General features: G+C 36.6%; 1 protein-coding gene and 3 pseudogenes across 1 annotated transcript; all 4 read left to right on the top strand.

Moving 5' to 3' along the window:
* Positions 1-3108: 3108 nt before the first annotated feature.
* Positions 3109-3534, top strand: LOC149227516 (protein BPS1, chloroplastic-like). Its single transcript, XM_089380528.1, has one exon. The coding sequence runs from the start codon at positions 3109-3111 to the stop codon at positions 3532-3534; it is 426 nt and encodes a 141-aa protein (XP_089236654.1).
* An 893-nt stretch (positions 3535-4427) lies between these two features.
* Positions 4428-6698, top strand: LOC149227515 (protein BPS1, chloroplastic-like; annotated as a pseudogene).
* Positions 6699-8383: 1685 nt separating this feature from the next.
* Positions 8384-9475, top strand: LOC149227514 (protein BPS1, chloroplastic-like; annotated as a pseudogene).
* A 2724-nt stretch (positions 9476-12199) lies between these two features.
* Positions 12200-13399, top strand: LOC149227513 (protein BPS1, chloroplastic-like; annotated as a pseudogene).
* Positions 13400-18129: the final 4730 nt, after the last annotated feature.

The raw sequence follows: 18129 nt of genomic DNA, 5'->3' as shown, positions 1-18129 counted from the left end.
TACCATCTTGAGCATTCTCCCCACATTTTCCTACTTGGCAGCTCTACAAAAGGGTAAAGAGATCCACAATTACATACTTAGAAATGGATTTGATTCTGACATTTCTGTTGAGACTGTTGTCATAGACATGTATGCAAAGTGTGGAAGTATAGAGTTAGCATGCCAAGTCTTTGATAAGATGTCTCAAGCTAATGTGGTCTAATGGATTGCAATGATTGCAGGCTATGGTATGCATGGGTATGGTGAGGATTCTCTCCAACTTTTTAACCGAATGCAAGAGGAAGGCATAATGCGTAGAAGTAGTACTTCCAAAACCTATTGATTTGGTTTTCTTTTTGCAGTATGCTTCACATATCATGTCTGATAAGAAGCTTACTTTTGACTGGTTTTTGATGCAGCAGAAACTGTTTCACTGATAGCTGCAACCTTAATGTCACTTGTTGAACAAATTGGTGCATTTTATGCTCTCTCAAGGTCTGTAGGTGCCTCACCTCCCATTCATTTGGATTTGAAACTTCATTGGATGGGATGTTGGTAACTGTATATGAGTCCACATTAACTAAAGCAAGCAAAAAACAAAAAACACAACTAAATAGTGAGTATATTATTAATAGTTCCACAAACATGGTGCCAAAAATCATGGTCCTTTTATTTACCTTCTAAATACTTAGAAGACAAATGAAGATTTGTACATTTAATTATCAATCTGAGGTTCTTACGGAACTTACAAACTATCATGCATAGTATATGTTAGTACAATTTATTATGTGTTATCATAGTTATAGTATTCTGAATGAATGTCACAAGGCAAGATATTAATATTCCTTCACAAGTCACAAGGTGAAAACTGACACCACACTTGCAATCAAAACCACTCTTACGAGGAACTAAATAGTGAACTAGTAGGAAATTAAACACACTTGTAGGAAAGTAAATGCATTGGTAATAAAGGGTGACTTTTTCAATTGTTTAGATGATCTTGAATTATGTAACAGGAATTCACATGAAATGCAGGGGCCAACAAATTTGTAAAAAGTTACAAGTTGTAAGAGACTCGAAACACATTGTGTTGTAAAGAATCACATCATGAAAATAATTTCAATTTTTGGAAAATAAAGTAAAGAAAAAGTTAAATCTAAAAACAATGTAATTAGCTAAATATGAAAAAATAGAGAACTATAATGTTAATTGTAAAATTGTAACAATGTGAGTTGCAGTAATAACCTAGACTATGACCTACAACTATAAGTGAACTTGAATTGTAGCAATAACCAAATCACAAGTTATAATTATATGAGTTCCAACTGTGTATAAGATAAAGAGTTACAACATTATGTAAATAACCAAATTAAATGTCAAGCTTGCAACATTGTGTAAATAATAGTTAAAATATCAAAGTTGGAGCACTATGTAAAGAACAAAACTAAATATTAGGGTTGCATCAAGATAATAAACAAAGGAACCATTGGAAATAACATAATGTAAATAGAAATTCCTGGCTTGGTGCTCCGATAGGCTCGCTGCACCTGGTGGGGTATCGAAGTTTCTGCGGCTCCTGTATCTTGTGACGAGGTTTCAATCTCGGTCACCGCTACCCTCTTTCCTGCGGACAGCGCATCTCTGGTTACGGTTTTGCCTAGCGCTCTGCATTTGGGCGGCGGCGGAGTGAGACCAATCTCGGCGGCTTTCGGCTCATCCTCTGAGATTCTGTATTTGCATATTATAAAACAGAGTTCCGATTTTTAGTGCTCCGTTTTTGGGCGGCGGCGGAGCAGCTTTCATCCTTTTCTGGTCTTCGGGGTTTTCGGCTCTCTTCGGAACCTCTATATTGAGGGTTCCTCCTAACCAGTGTTGATCCTTGGAGCGGGAGCGGGGGCTTGTCTGGCCTTATGGGGGCGAGGTGGCTGCCCCAGCCGCCTCTGCCCCCGGATCCGAATCTCCATAGCTCCTGATGGGCCCTGATGGGTTCACTTGCTGAGCTATGGGGTTCTATTTTTGGTTTTTCGCTGGCTTACCTGGACAGTTATTGGAAGCGTTGAGGGATTGTGGTGTGGATCTGTCTCTACACCGATTCGTGCCGTCTCTTCAATGGCTTGTACTGGACGGCCATGTCTTATGGCTTCTTTGGACATGGGCGGTATCTTCCTCTGGCTTCCTCACAGCAGGAGAGTTGAGGGGATGGGGGGTGTGGCTATCTGGCTGCCCTTTTTCCATTTCGTGCCTCTCCTCTTTGTCTTGGCGGTCATTCGAATTTTCTGCTCTATCTACAGGAGCCTTTGTTATTTTTCTGTTTTTAGAATGAGATGGGTTGTGGTATCCTCCTGTTGAGGTTTACAGATCCATTCTTCTTGCTGCCCTGTTTTGAGGGTTTTTGAGTCAACGTTTATTTACTGTTATTATTAGTTATTAGCTTGTTGGGTAGGCGTACACTCCTGTTGGGGTTTACATACCCTGTTTCTGGATGCCCTGTCCGAGGGCTTTATCTGCATACTTCCCTGAAGTATTGGTTATTGTAAGTGTTTTTATGCCACACTACTGCATATGCCTTGGCATCAACAGCATGTAATCTCTATTATCTCTTTTTTAATAGAAATTACGAACTCTATTTTCCCCGGAAAAAAACATAATGTAAATAAAACCATAGGTACACTATAATGTTATTAAGCCGTAAGGCGTTCCCTCTGAAATAAACTTTGCTCTCTGCCTACGTGTCATTACTTTACACCATTAAATGATATGTCAGACAATTGAAACATGTTGAGTCGTTCTATTATGCTGAGGTAGTTGCAACTCCCTAATAGTTTTGGCTTAGCTTCTGGTTTCGGCTTCGCGTCATCGATTGAAGGTTGGGAAACACTTCTTCGGCAGTTGCGCTTCTTGGGACCGAGATTAGCACTATGAATGCCTACGTCTGATACCGATTGAAATTGCACTGAAGGTAGTGAGCAAGATCAGAGCGCGGGAGCGGTTCGCTGAGCTTCCGTGTCTTGCACCTAAAAAATTAACGGCACACACTTTCTTTGCAAGCTCTTGGTTGTCTTGCTATTTTGTTTCTGTTACCAAGCATTTCCCCTATTTTCGTCATTTGGTTTGTGAACTGCTTCAGCAATGAGTCGCCCACATGATGGCCATTCTCTGTTCCTAAACTTTGGAAATCCTTTCAGAATGGTTGCTTCTAATCGATCGTCTGATCAGTCTGCAAAGTTTAATGAGATATTGAACGCCTTTGAGATTTCCTTAACAAGAAGATTAAAGCAACTCGAGCCAAAGATTTTGAAGAACACGATAAATCTGTCGTGGATGCAGCAACCCATGGTGGTTTTATCTGCTATACACGCGGACCTCAAGTCCCTTATTACAGATCTCCAATTTCCTACAGAAGAATGGGATGAGAAATGGATGGATGAATGCCTGGATGACACTGTAAAGCTTTTAGACATTTTCCTTGCAATAAATGTCGAAATTTCAAGTTATCCACAGAAGGCACACCCATCAAAGATGATCAATCATGAATATATCAGTAAAACTGACTAGCATGAAATGTTTCTTGGTTTAGGGTTTCTTAGGGTTTTTCTTTTTCTTGGTTTAGGTATGGAACTCGAAAATTTTCAAGGCTTTTCCAGTTTATGATCTCGAAAAAAATCAGTTGAAGTCAGTTTATTTAAGTCGTATAGAGAGTCAGGGATAGTATGCTTGTAGTTGCCTTTCGCAATAGCTTTAAAAAAAAAAAATCCTCCTTCACGGAGGTTGACTGCTCCAGCTGTTTCTTTCTTTTTTGGTTTCAGATGATGTGAATTTTGTGGCGTTTTTTTGTGTTGAGGTAGTTAGGATTTTTCTTGAAAATAAATTGGTGAATATTGGCATTTTCATTCCTCGATGACGTTTTGTATAGAGACTCGGGGATAATATGCTTGTAGGCTTTTGCATCTTTTAAAAACATCGGTTGATCTTGTCATCCCTGGAATTCTTTCTCATCTCGTTTTCTGAATGGGCTGTAATTCTACTTCACCCATTTTACTTGTCTTTGGACACAGGTATATAAGCTTTCATTGAGTCGGAGAGAATTAATCAGATTTTCTTGCTCAGAAATATCTTAACAGATCCCATATGTCATTGCGTGTTTGGTAGGGTATCGACATAACACCTCAACACATCCAACGCAACCTCTGTGCCAGGGAGCCTTTGGACAAAACCCTCGGCGGACCAATAAGAAAACAAAGTGTAAAACTGTGGAATAAGGTTTCGAGCTTTATAGGTTTTGCTACCTGTCTTTGCAGGTGATAATATCGTGGGACGAGCTTCCGTGTCTTGCACCTAAAATATTAACGACACACTTTCTTTGCAAGCTCTTGGTTGTCTTGCTATTTTGTTTCTGTTACTAAGCGTTTCCCCTGTTTTCATCATTTGGTTTGTGAATTGCTTCAGCAATGAGTCGCCCACATGATGGCCATTCTCTGTTCCTAAACTTTGGAAATCCTTGCAGAATGGTTGCTTCTAATCGATCATCTGATCAGTCTTCAAAGTTTAATGAGATATTGAATGCCTTTGAGATTTCCTTAACAAGAAGATTAAAGCAACTCAAGCCAAAGATTCTGAAGAACACGATAAATCTGTCGTGGATGCAGCAAGCCATGGCGGTTTTATCTGCTACACACGCGGACCTCAAATCCCTTATTACAGATCTCTAATTTCCTACAGCAGAATGGGATGAGAAATGGTTGGACAAATCCCTGGATGACACTATAAAGCTTTTAGACATTTGCCTTGCATTAAATGGCAAAATTCAAAGCTTGAATATTTCTAGCTTCTTGTTCATTATGCTTTGCATTTGCTGGAATTTTCAGATGGCGTTTGGTCTAACGACAAGCTCTTCTGTGTCAAAGGTTCTCTCCAAGAGTTGAAGGAAAAAATGGTGCAAACACCCAAAGGAATAGTAGGATTGAAAATTGCATTGTGATATTACAACATATGAGCAAAAGCCTTGAGTTTGGAAAGGTAAAGTCGTTGTCAAAGGGTAGTGTTTTCTTGAGAGCGATATATGGAGTGAAGACAACAACTATATTTCTCTGCAGTGTGGTGGCCTTTGCTCTCGCTGGGCACTCTGGCCCATTGATTGAATTGCATATTCCTGATCAGTTTTTGTGGTCGACAACATTCATGAGTTTGCAGTGAGGGATTAATGACGAAATCAAGAGATGTTTTGCCAACGACCGAGATCGAGTTTTGAAAGAGTTAGAATTGTTCGATGCAACGATTGAAAATGTTCACCCTATAGTTGAGAAATTATCTTCTGCTAACATTGTCGATGGAACAGAGAAAGTGGAACATATCAGAATTGCTACATTGGAATTGCAACAAAGTGCACAATTGCTTGCCCAGGGGTTAGATCCTCTCTCTAAACAGGTTAATGACTTCATGTTATTCTGAGTGGAAGGAATGCATTGCTTGATAGTCTCAGGTTATCCACAGAAGGCACACCCATCAGAGATGATCAGTCATGAATATATTAGTAAAGCTAACCAGCATGAAATGTTTCTTGGTTTTGGGTTTCTTAGGGTTTTTCATTTTCTTGGTTTAGGGTTTCTTAGGGTTTTTAATTTTCTTGGTTTAGGTATGGAACTCAAAAAGTTTGAGGGCTTTTCCAGTTTATGATCTCGAAAAAAATCAGTTTAAGTCAGTTTATTTAAGTCGTATAGAGAGTCGGGGATAGTATGCTTGTAGTTGCCTTTCGCAACACCTTTAAAAAAATCCTCCTTCACAGAGGTTGACTGCTCCAGCTGTTTTTTTCTTTGCTGATTTTGGATGATGTGAATTTTGTGGCGTTTCCTTGTGTTGAGGCAGTTAGGATTTTTCTTGAAAATAAATTGGTGAATATTGTCATTTTCATTCCTCGATGACGTTTTGTATAGAGACTCGGGGATAATATGCTTGTAGGCTTTTGCATCTTTTAAAAACATCGGTTGATCTTGTCATCCCTGGAATTCTTTCTCATCTCGTTTTCTGAATGGGCTGTAATTCTACTTCACCCATTTTACTTGTCTTTGGACACAGGTATATAAGCTTTCATTTAGTCGGAGAGAATTAATCAGATTTTCTTGCTCAGAAATACCTTAACATATCCCATACGTCAGTGCGTGTTTGGTAGGGTATCGAAAATCCTTCAGTTTGGGAAGGTAAAGTCATCATCAAAGGGTAGTGTTTTCTTGAGAGCGATGTATGGAGTGAAGGCAACAACTATATTTCTCTGCAGTGTGGTGGCTTCTGCTCTCGTTGGGCACTCTGGCCCATTGATTGAATTGCATATTCCTGATCAGTTTTTGTGGTCCACAACATTCATGAGTTTGCAGCGAGGGATTAATGACGAAATCAAGAGATGTTTTGCCAACGGCCGAGATCGAGTTTTGAAAGAGCTAGAATTGTTGGATGCAACGATTGAAAATGTTCACCCTATAGTTGAGAAATTATCTTCTGCTAACATTGTCGATGGAACAGAGAAAGTGGAACATATCAGAATTTCTATATAGGAAATACAACAAAGTGCACAATTGCTTGCCCAGGGGTTAGATCCTCTCTCTAAACAGGTTAATGACTTCTTTCATGTTATTCTGAGTGGAAGGAATGCATTGCTTGATAGTCTCAGGTTATCCGCAGAAGGCACACCCATCAGAGATGATCAGTCATGAATATATCAGTAAAGCTGACCAACATGAAATGTTTAGTTTTTATTTTTTAGATTGCTGGAGGGAACTCCAATATCCTTTACTAATGGCAGCAACCATGCTAGAAAGCTGCTCCATGACTGGTGGGGATTGTATGAATATCTGGTCTATTAGTCAGATTATATGTATGGCTCTTGTAACCGTATCACTGCATATAAAAGTCATATTTAAGTCAGTTTATGATCTTGAAAAGGTAGTGAGCAAGATCAGAGCGCGGGAGCGGTTCGCCGAGCTTCCGTGTCTTGCACCTAAAAAATTAACGGCACACACTTTCTTTGCAAGCTCTTGGTTGTCTTGCTATTTTGTTTCTGTTACCAAGCATTTCCCCTATTTTTGTCATTTGGTTTGTGAACTGCTTCAGCAATGAGTCGCCCACATGATGGCCATTCTCTGTTCCTAAACTTTGGAAATCCTTTCAGAATGGTTGCTTCTAATCGATCGTCTGATCAGTCTGCAAAGTTTAATGAGATATTGAACGCCTTTGAGATTTCCTTAACAAGAAGATTAAAGCAACTCGAGCCAAAGATTTTGAAGAACACGATAAATCTGTCGTGGATGCAGCAACCCATGGCGGTTTTATCTGCTATACACGCAGACCTCAAGTCCCTTATTACAGATCTCCAATTTCCTACAGCAGAATGCGATGAGAAATGGATGGATGAATACCTGGATGACACTGTAAAGCTTTTAGACATTTGCCTTGCAATAAATGTCGAAATTTCAAGTTATCCACAGAAGGCACACCCATCAGAGATGATCAGTCATGAATATATTAGTAAAATTGACCAGCATGAAATGTTTCTTGGTTTAGGGTTTCTTAGGGTTTTTCATTTTCTTGGTTTAGGTATGGAACTCGAAAAGTTTCAAGGCTTTTCCAGTTTATGATCTCGAAAAAAATCAGTTGAAGTCAGTTTATTTAAGTCGTATAGAGAGTCAGGGATAGTATGCTTGTAGTTGCCTTTCGCAATAGCTTTAAAAAAAAAAATCCTCCTTCACGGAGGTTGACTGCTCCAGCTGTTTCTTTCTTTGTTGGTTTCGGATGATGTGAATTTTGTGGCGTTTCTTTGTGTTGAGGCAGTTAGGATTTTTCTTGAAAATAAATTGGTGAATATTGTCATTTTCATTCCTCGATGACGTTTTGTATAGAGACTCGGGGATAATATGCTTGTAGGCTTTTGCATCTTTTAAAAACATCGGTTGATCTTGTCATCCCTGGAATTCTTTCTCATCTCGTTTTCTGAATGGGTTGTAATTCTACTTCACCCATTTTACTTGTCTTTGGACGCAGGTATATAAGCTTTCATTGAGTCGGAGAGAATTAATCAGATTTTCTTGCTCAGAAATACCTTAACATATCCCATACGTCATTGCGTGTTTGGTAGGGTATCGACATAACACCTCAACACATCCAACGCAACCTCTGTGCCAGGGAACCTTTGGAAAAAACCTTCGGCGGACCAATAAGAAAACAAAGTGTAAAACTGTGGAATAAGGTTTCAAGCTTTATAGGTTTTGCTACCTGTCTTTGCAGGTGATAATATCGTGGGACGAGCTTCCGTGTCTTGCACCTAAAAGATTAACGGCACACACTTTCTTTGCAAGCTCTTGGTTGTCTTGCTATTTTGTTTCTGTTACTAAGCGTTTCCCCTGTTTTCATCATTTGGTTTGTGAACTGCTTCAGCAATGAGTCGCCCACATGATGGCCATTCTCTGTTCCTAAACTTTGGAAATCCTTTCAGAATGGTTGCTTCTAATCGATCGTCTGATCAGTCTGCAAAGTTTAATGAGATATTGAACGCCTTTGAGATTTCCTTAACAAGAAGATTAAAGCAACTCAAGCCAAAGATTCTGAAGAACACGATAAATCTGTCGTGGATGCAGCAAGCCATGGCGGTTTTATCTGCTACACACGCGGACCTCAAATCCCTTATTACAGATCTCCAATTTCCTACAGCAGAATGGGATGAGAAATGGTTGGACAAATCCCTGGATGACACTGTAAAGCTTTTAGACATTTGCCTTGCATTAAATGTCGAAATTTCAAAGCTTGAATATTTCCAGCTTCTTGTTCATTATGCTTTGCATTTGCTGGACTTTTCAGATGGCGTTTGGTCTAACGACAAGCTCTTCTGTGTCAAAGGTTCTCTCCAAGAATTGAAGGAAAAAATGGTGCAAACACCCAAAGGAATAGTAGGATTGAAAATTGCATTGTGATATTACAACATATGAGCAAAAGCCTTGAGTTTGGAAAGGTAAAGTCATTGTCAAAGGGTAGTGTTTTCTTGAGAGCGATGTATGGAGTGAAGACAACAACTATATTTCTCTGTAGTGTGGTGGCTTCTGCTCTTGCTGGGCACTCTGGCCCATTGATTGAATTGCATATTCCTGATCAGTTTTTGTGGTCCACAACATTCATGAGTTTGCAGCGAGGGATTAATGACGAAATCAAGAGATGTTTTGCCAACGACCGAGATCGAGTTAGAATTGTTCGATGCAGCGATTGAAAATGTTCACCCTATAGTTGAGAAATTATCTTCTGCTGACATTGTCGATGGAACAGAGAAAGTGGAACATATCAGAATTGCTACATTGGAATTACAACAAAGTGCACAATTGCTTGCCCAGGGGTTAGATCCTCTCTCTAAACAGGTTAATGACTTCATGTTATTCTGAGTGGAAGGAATGCATTGCTTGATAGTCTCAGGTTATCCGCAGAAGGCACACCCATCAGAGATGATCAATCATGAATATATTAGTAAAGCTAACTAGCATGAAATGTTTCTTGGTTTTGGGTTTCTTAGGGTTTTTCATTTTCTTGGTTTAGGGTTTCTTAGGGTTTTTCATTTTCTTGGTTTAGGTATGGAACTCAAAAAGTTTGAGGGCTTTTCCAGTTTATGATCTCGAAAAAAATCAGTTTAAGTCAGTTTATTTAAGTCGTATAGAGAGTCGGGGATAGTATGCTTGTAGTTGCCTTTCGCAACACCTTTAAAAAAATCCTCCTTCACAGAGGTTGACTGCTCCAACTGTTTTTTTCTTTGCTGATTTTGGATGATGTAAATTTTGTGGTGTTTCCTTGTGTTGAGGCAGTTAGGATTTTTCTTGAAAATAAATTGGTGAATATTGTCATTTTCGTTCCTCGATGACGTTTTGTATAGAGACTCGGGGATAATATGCTTGTAGGCTTTTGCATCTTTTAAAAACATCGGTTGATCTTGTCATCCCTGGAATTCTTTCTCATCTCGTTTTCTGAATGGGCTGTAATTCTACTTCACCCATTTTACTTGTCTTTGGACACAGGTATATAAGCTTTCATTTAGTCGGAGAGAATTAATCAGATTTTCTTGCTCAGAAATACCTTAACAGATCCCATACGTCAGTGCGTGTTTGGTAGGGTATCGACAAGCCTTCAGTTTGGGAAGGTAAAGTCATCGTCAAAGGGTAGTGTTTTCTTGAGAGCGATGTATGGAGTGAAGGCAACAACTATATTTCTCTGCAGTGTGGTGGCTTCTGCTCTCGTTGGGCACTCTGGCCCATTGATTGAATTGCATATTCCTGATCAATTTTTGTGGTCCACAACATTCATGAGTTTGCAGCGAGGGATTAATGACGAAATCAAGAGATGTTTTTCCAACGGCCGAGATCGAGTTTTGAAAGAGCTAGAATTGTTGGATGCAGTGATTGAAAATGTTCACCCTATAGTTTAGAAATTATCTTCTGCTAACATTTTCGATGGAACAGAGAAAGTGGAACATATCAGAATTTCTATATAGGAAATACAACAAAGTGCACAATTGCTTGCCCAGGGGTTAGATCCTCTCTCTAAACAGGTTAATGACTTCTTTCATGTTATTCTGAGTGGAAGGAATGCATTGCTTGATAGTCTCAGGTTATCCGCAGAAGGCACACCCATTAGAGATGATCAGTCATGAATATATCAGTAAAGCTGACCAACATGAAATGTTTAGTTTTTATCTTTTAGATTGCTGGAGGGAACTCCAATATCCTTTACTAATGGCAGCAACCATGCTAGAAAGCTGCTCCATGACTGGTGGGGATTGTATGAATATCTGGTCTATTAGTCAGATTATATGTATGGCTCTTGTAACCATATCACTGCATATAAAATTCATATTTAAGTCAGTTTATGATCTTGAAAATGTACTTGAACTATCCTAACAGAGCCGCTATATTTACCTTTAATGTTTTTGAAATCCCCTGATTCTCTTACACATGCCGAAAAATGTTGTTTTCTATTATGCTATCATAGGATCAGCCAACCTAAACCAACGATCCATGGACGGAGCTAGAGACACATAAATGGCCCAAGGCTGTTACCAGGTAGATTCACTCTACTCATTCTAACTATATATAAGCCTAACTACAATGCTCTCCCAACTTGACTTGACAAGAAAGGAAACAGAAAGTACAAAAATATCTCTCTGTCAAAGGAATCATTCTCTCTAAATAGGTTAATGACTTCTTTCATGTTATTCTGAGTTGAAGGAATGCATTGCTTGATAGTCTCAGGTTATCCGCATAAGGCACACCCATCAGAGATGATCAATCATGAATTTATCAGTAAAGCTGACCAGCATGAAATGTTTCTTGGTTTAGGGTTTCTTAGGGTTTTTCATTTTCTTGGTTTAGGTATGGAACTCGAAAAGTTTAAGGGCTTTTCCAGTTTATGATCTCGAAAAAAATCAGTTTAAGTCAGTTTATTTAAGTCGTATAGAGAGTCGGGGATAGTATGCTTGTAGTTGCCTTTCGCAACAGCTTTAAAAAAATCCTCCTTCACAGAGGTTGGCTGCTCCAGCTGTCTTTTTCTTTGCTGGTTTTGGATGATGCAAATTTTGTGGCATTTCCTTGTGTTGAGGCAGTTAGGATTTTTCTTGAAAATAAATTGGTGAATATTGTCATTTTCATTCCTCAATGACGTTTTGTATAGAGACTCGGGGATAATGTGCTTGTAGGCTTTTGCATCTTTTAAAAACATCGGTTGATCTTGTCATCCTTGGAATTCTTTCTCATCTCGTTTTCTAAATGGGTTGTAATTCTACTTCACCCATTTTACTTGTCTTTAGATGCTGGTATATAAGCTTTCATTGAGTAGGAGAGAATTAATCAGATTTTCTTGTTCAGAAATACCTTAACAGATCCCATACGTCAGTGCGTGTTTGGTAGGGTATCGACATAACACCTCAACACATCCAACGCAACCTCTGTGCCAGGGAGCCTTTGGACACAACCCTCGGCGAACCAATAAGAAAACAGTGTAAAACTGTGGAATAAGGTTTCGAGCTTCATAGGTTGTGCTGCCTATCTTTGCGAGTGATAATATCGTGGGACGAGCTTCCGTGTCTTGCACCTAAAAAATTAATGCCACACACTTTCTTTGCAAGCTCTTGGTTGTCTTCCTATTTTGTTTCTGTTATCAAGCGTTTCCCCTGTTTTCGTCATTTGGTTTGTGAACTGCTTCAGCAATGAGTCACCCACATGATGGCCATTCTCTGTTCCTAAACTTTGGAAATCCTTTCAGAATGGTTGCTTCTAATCGATTGTCTGATCAGTCTTCAAAGTTTAATGAGATATTGAATGCCTTTGGGATTTCCTTAACAAGAAGATTAAAGCAACTCGAGCCAAAGATTCTGAAAAACACGATAAATCTATCATGGATGCAGCAAGCCATGGCGGTTTTATCTACTACACACGCGGACCTCAAGTCCCTTATTACAGATCTCCAATTTCCTTACAGTAGAATGGGATGAGTAATGGATGGACGAATACCTGGATGACACTGTAAAGCTTTTAGACATTTTCCTTGCATTAAATGTCGAAATTTCAAAGCTTGAATATTTCCAGCTTCTTGTTCATTATGCTTTGCATTTGCTGGACTTTTTAGATGGCGTTTGGTCTAATGACAAGCTCTTCTGTGTCAAAGGTTCTCTCCAAGAGTTGAAGGAAAAAATGGATTCGAAGGGGAAAAATGGTGCAAACACCCAAAGGAATAGTAGGATTGAAAATTGCATTGTGATATTACAACATATGAGCAAAAGCCTTGAGTTTGGAAAGGTAAAGTCATTGTCAAAGGGTAGTGTTTTCTTGAGAGCGATGTATGGAGTGAAGACAACAACTATATTTCTCTGCAGTGTGGTGGCCTTTGCTCTCGCTGGGCACTCTGGCCCATTGATTGAATTGCATATTCCTGATCAGTTTTTGTGGTCGACAACATTCATGAGTTTGCAGTGAGGGATCAATGACGAAATCAAGAGATGTTTTGCCAACAACCGAGATCTAGTTTTGAAAGAATTAGAATTGTTCGATGCGACGATTGAAAATGTTCACCCTATAGTTGAGAAATTATCTTCTGCTAACATTGTCGATGGAACAGAGAAAGTGGAACATATCAGAATTGCTATATAGGAATTACAACAAAGTGCACAATTGCTTGCCCAGGGGTTAGATCCTCTCTCTAAATAGGTTAATGACTTCTTTCATGTTATTCTGAGTGGAAGGAATGCATTGCTTGATAGTCTCAGGTTATCCGCAGAAGGCACACCCATCAAAGATGATCAGTCATGAATATATCAGTAAAGCTAACCAGCATGAAATGTTTAGTTTTTAATTTTTAGATTGCTGGAGGAAACTCCAATATCCTTTACTAATGGCAGCAACCATGCTAGACAGCCGCTCCATGACTGGTGGGGATTGTATGAATAGCTGGTCTATTAGTCAGATTATATGTATGGCTCTTATAACTGTATCACTGCATATAAAAGTCATATTTAAGTCAATTTATGATCTCGAAAATGTACTTGAACTATCCTAACAGAGCCCCTATATTTACATTTAATATTTTTGAATTCGCCTGATTCTCTTACACATGCCGAAAAATGTTGTTTTCTGTTCTGCTATCATAGGATTAGCCAACCTGAACCAATGATCCATGGATGGAGCCAGAGACACAGAAATGGCCCAAGGCTATTACCAGGTAGATTCACTCTACTCATTCTAGCTATATATAAGCCTAACTACAATGCTCTCCCAACTTGACTTGACAAGAAAGGAAACATAAATTACAAAAATATCTCTTTGTCAAAGGAAACAATAGCCAATATAACAAATAATCGTTCCTCAAGAGATGTTCCCTACTTAGCATGTGAATCTCCCATCATAAATGGCTCACAATGTGAGAGGTATCGGTCACAACTTTCATATAATATGTCATAAACTTACATTGGTCAGAAATAGAAGATGCCAAGCATCTATATGGAAGGAATTTTCATAGATCTATAAGTAATCCTACAAATCTTCAAAACTCATCTGCCCCTCCTCTTGAAATCTCATCCGCCCCTTTTTTTAGGAGAACAACTCTGAGCAACCAAACACTAACATTCTGTCTTCACAAGGAAGGTGTTCTCTACCAAGCCTAGCTTCTCTCTCAGAATCTTAACATCCCCTTTGCAAAGGGTTTCATTAGAATGACAACAACTCGCATTTAAAGCATTTCTCCACCCCTCTCCTAATTAGAAATACAATTTTGGGTTCTCTACTAATTTTCTCCACACCCATTTAATCTAACAATGGACATAGAGCATGTATATTTATACTTGTGTGTTGGAAATACCATTTTATACTTTAATGTTTATTATTTTTGTTTTATTATTACTTGAATTTCTTCTTAACAAGTGGTTGTGTTTCTTTTGGTTTTAGTGAAAGTATGGGCTCCAATGTTGGCTCTCTTATTATGGAGTATAATTCATCTTTGAGAATTTTTCAATTATTAAATTAGGTTAGTCAATTGCTTAAAATATTAAATTTATTTCAAAAAGTTTTTGTTACTTTATAGGTTAGACACTCGCTTGAAATATTAAACTTATTTCAAAATGTTTTTGTTACTTTATAGATAAGGCGTATATTTCTTGGCTCTATGATGAAAATAATGAAGGGAAAATACATGTTAATCTGTTACTTGTGCTCTTTGATGGAAGTTTTGTAATGCATGACTGAAAAATACATGGTGAGAGAAAAATACATATTATGCTAATTGAGGAATGTTTTTCACTTGTCGAACTTATAGTATTGAATTTAACACACTAACACTTTACAACAATGAACTAACAATATTCATGATGAAAATAGCAATATGGAAGATTTATCTGCATAATGAAAAAGACAATATGGGAGATTCCAATCATGTTCCAAGGCATTTTTTAAAATGTGGATGTGACAAAAGGTTGTTGTGGAAGGTGTTGTTTGTATATGGGAAATTTCTTGGTCATTGTGTATAATCCTAATGTTGATAAATATGTCTACTAAGTGGTTCCAGTTAATGGGGCATTGATTTGAGCGTTCAATATATTTTTAAAATGTGGATGTGACAAAATGTTGTTGTGGAAGGTGCTGTTTGTATATGGGAAATTTCTTGATCATTGTGTATAATCCTAATGTTGATAGATATGTCTACTAAGTGGTTCCAGTTAATGGGGCATTGATTTGAGTGTTCAATATATTTTTATTCTTTATCAAAGTATTCTTGTGTTGTATTTGTGTTCTTCAATTTATGCCTTACGACGTTTCCTTTGCAACATCTGGTGCAAATGCTAGTTTACTTCATTTCGTAATAGAGATTTTTAACTTGTAAATGGACTTTGTTACAATACCATTAGTCAATATCATAGTTTACTAATACCTCATTTCAAAAAAATCATCTCTTTATATGCCAATTTTTTTAAATTAATTTTTTTTAATTCAGAGCACAATGTATAACTACTTTTCAACCAAGCCTAATAGGCTTAGTACCTGTGTTTTATGCAAAAAGTGAATGATAACTAAATTAAAGTAAAAACAATAAAAAAATCAAATTGCATATAGAAAAATGCTTTCAACAATGAAAAATATAAATACTAAAACTGCATTATTTTATTTACATAGTTATTTATTGTTGAATTGATAACCATTTTAATTTATTGATAAAATTGTAATAACAATCATTATTACATTTTTGGAAATTAATTATTATTTTTAAATTTTCAAAATGTCTAATTTAATATATAATTTTTTTTTTCAAAATTTTAATAAACTTCATATGATCTATTTAAATAATTCAAAACTAATTAATGTTTAAGCTTTTTCACTAAAATAAAAAACAATATGTATATAATAAACGCCAATATTTGATCTCTAACAATTACTAAAAATATTTTGAAATGATTACTATCCACTTCATAATTATTATTAATTAAATTAAAATTCTAAAAGTTTTATACTAAAATAAATATAACTAATATTTTTATAAAAAAATAAAACCTTTTATTTTATATATATATATTAAATATGAATTTCAAATATAATCATCCTTGGTGATTCACAATCCCCTAAAATATCTAACCTGCATGAGCATGGCTAGGGAGTTCAAAACTAAATCTAGAGGGGGCATAGAAGAGCACATAAATGGAATTAAAGACCTTCATTAGTAAATATGCAAGAACTCCAGAAAACTCCAAAGGCCTTAATGATGGAGATGTTGAAACTTGAATGTTCACATGTCCCGTGCATTTGAGGTTTTGTCACTTTACTAACAAGTTAGAACTAACTCATGGTAAACCATCATTTGCGAGTTGCGATTTTACTTAGTAATTAATTTGTCAATTAATATGTTAGAAAGAGCTTGTGGTAAAGTGTCATTTGCTAGTCACGATTTTTCTTATTAACCAATTTCTCAATTGATAGGTTAGAAGCATCCTGTGGTAAATCATCATTAGCTCGTTGTGATCTTTCTTAGCAATCAATTTCTCAAACAAGCCCTAACTTGAAGATGACACTTGAAAGGGTGTGAACATGAGGACAATGTTTTTTTTGAATGGGAGGAGATTGTAATAACTTTAATATTTGATATTGTGATTGTAATTAATTATGTTATTTATACATGTAAATTAAATAAGTAAAATATATAGAATAATTGTAATTATAATTTTATAGTAATTGATAAATAGGTGAAGTTTTGACATAAACTATGAGAAGTTACAAGGAAAGAGGGAAGCTTTTAAAGAGGATTTGAAAAATTTATCATTGCCAATGAATTAGTAATTATGCGAGAGGATCATGAGCTCTCATGAGTTTTGAGATTATCGAACTTTTTCCAAAAGAAATATTTGGTGGGAAGGTGTGGAAATAACTTCTATACTTATGGAAATAGTAAAGATGTACCCAACAATCTTATCCATGGTATGGATAGTGCACCACTAAAAGAATTTATTCTATATTATATATTTTTATTACATTCAAGTTAATATTGTTTCTCTTTTTATGTGTTTAGGCACTCTCATCATATTTTATTTTATTTTACATTTTTCTATTCGTTTCCCTTTAAATTTATTTTCTAAATATAATTATTGATTTCATTATAGTTGAAGATCTAAAATAATCCTCATGTGTCCACCATAGATGAAAACTAGAAATGAAGACTCCATTCGCTTGGGGATGTTGAGTAGGGAATGTTCCTATTACAAACCTTTAGGAATCTATAAAATGATTAGAAGGACCTAACTTCATTGGAGTTATCTACAATGTTGCTCAAGGCCTGCTTTTGACACTAATGATTTTTAATAAACAAACTTAAACACTCATAAACAAATTTTATAGGGAAACTATTACAACCTTCTACTATCATGATCAATTTACAATAAGCTAATATTTCTCCTTTTTTGGATAGCAATGTGCAATGTAATTCTCTTTTTTTGGTTTATATGAAATATTAAAATAAAATCCTTATAACCATATAGTTTATTGTAATAACATGTTGAGTAGTTTTTTATTCTCCATAATGTTTTTCATGTATTTAAATATTATTTTTCACGATGAAATGAATTGATTTTAGAAAGAATCTTAATCTTTTGGTTCCATTTTAATTACATGCAAACGAGTAACATTGGGAAGAGGATATCACAGACTCACAAGATCAAGAGTGTGATATGTGTGTCCAATGCAAATAATGCATTGAACTTATAACCTCTGGAAGTCTAATGAGATGAAGGGTAACTATATAGATAAGTGTTTTGTTTGAATAATTATCTTATCCAGGTTTGTGATAATTTAGGCAAATGCTTATGCATATAGATAGATTTTAATCCACATATTCATTGATAATTGTTGTAGGAATGCCAAAGGTCTATAAATGAAAAGGACTATGTTGATGGTGCAACAAAGGAATCATTGTAGAACATTGTTGCGGTGAAATAAAGCACCTGAAATGGTGTAATGTTATTGAAGATAACATCTGAAAGGGTGTGAACGCTGAAGACGATGTTCCTTTAAGAAAGGGGGATTGTAATAACTCCAACACAAATTGCAATTAATTATGTTATTGATACCTCTATGGGCATGTAAATTAAATGGGCGAAAGACCTCGAAT

This window comes from Pinus tabuliformis, chromosome J, assembly GCF_031772625.1.
Source record: "Pinus tabuliformis cultivar Carrire ecotype Pingquan chromosome J, CPIR1, whole genome shotgun sequence".
Lineage (NCBI taxonomy): Eukaryota > Viridiplantae > Streptophyta > Pinopsida > Pinales > Pinaceae > Pinus > Pinus tabuliformis.
The sequence above is the reverse complement of the archived record's forward strand: the minus strand, read 5'-3'. Positions and strand labels throughout refer to the sequence as shown.

Coding starts and splice junctions, on each gene's coding strand:
- LOC149227516 (XM_089380528.1), top strand. CDS start 3,109: ATGAGTCGCCCACATGATGGCCATTCTCTGTTCCTAAACTTTGGAAAT.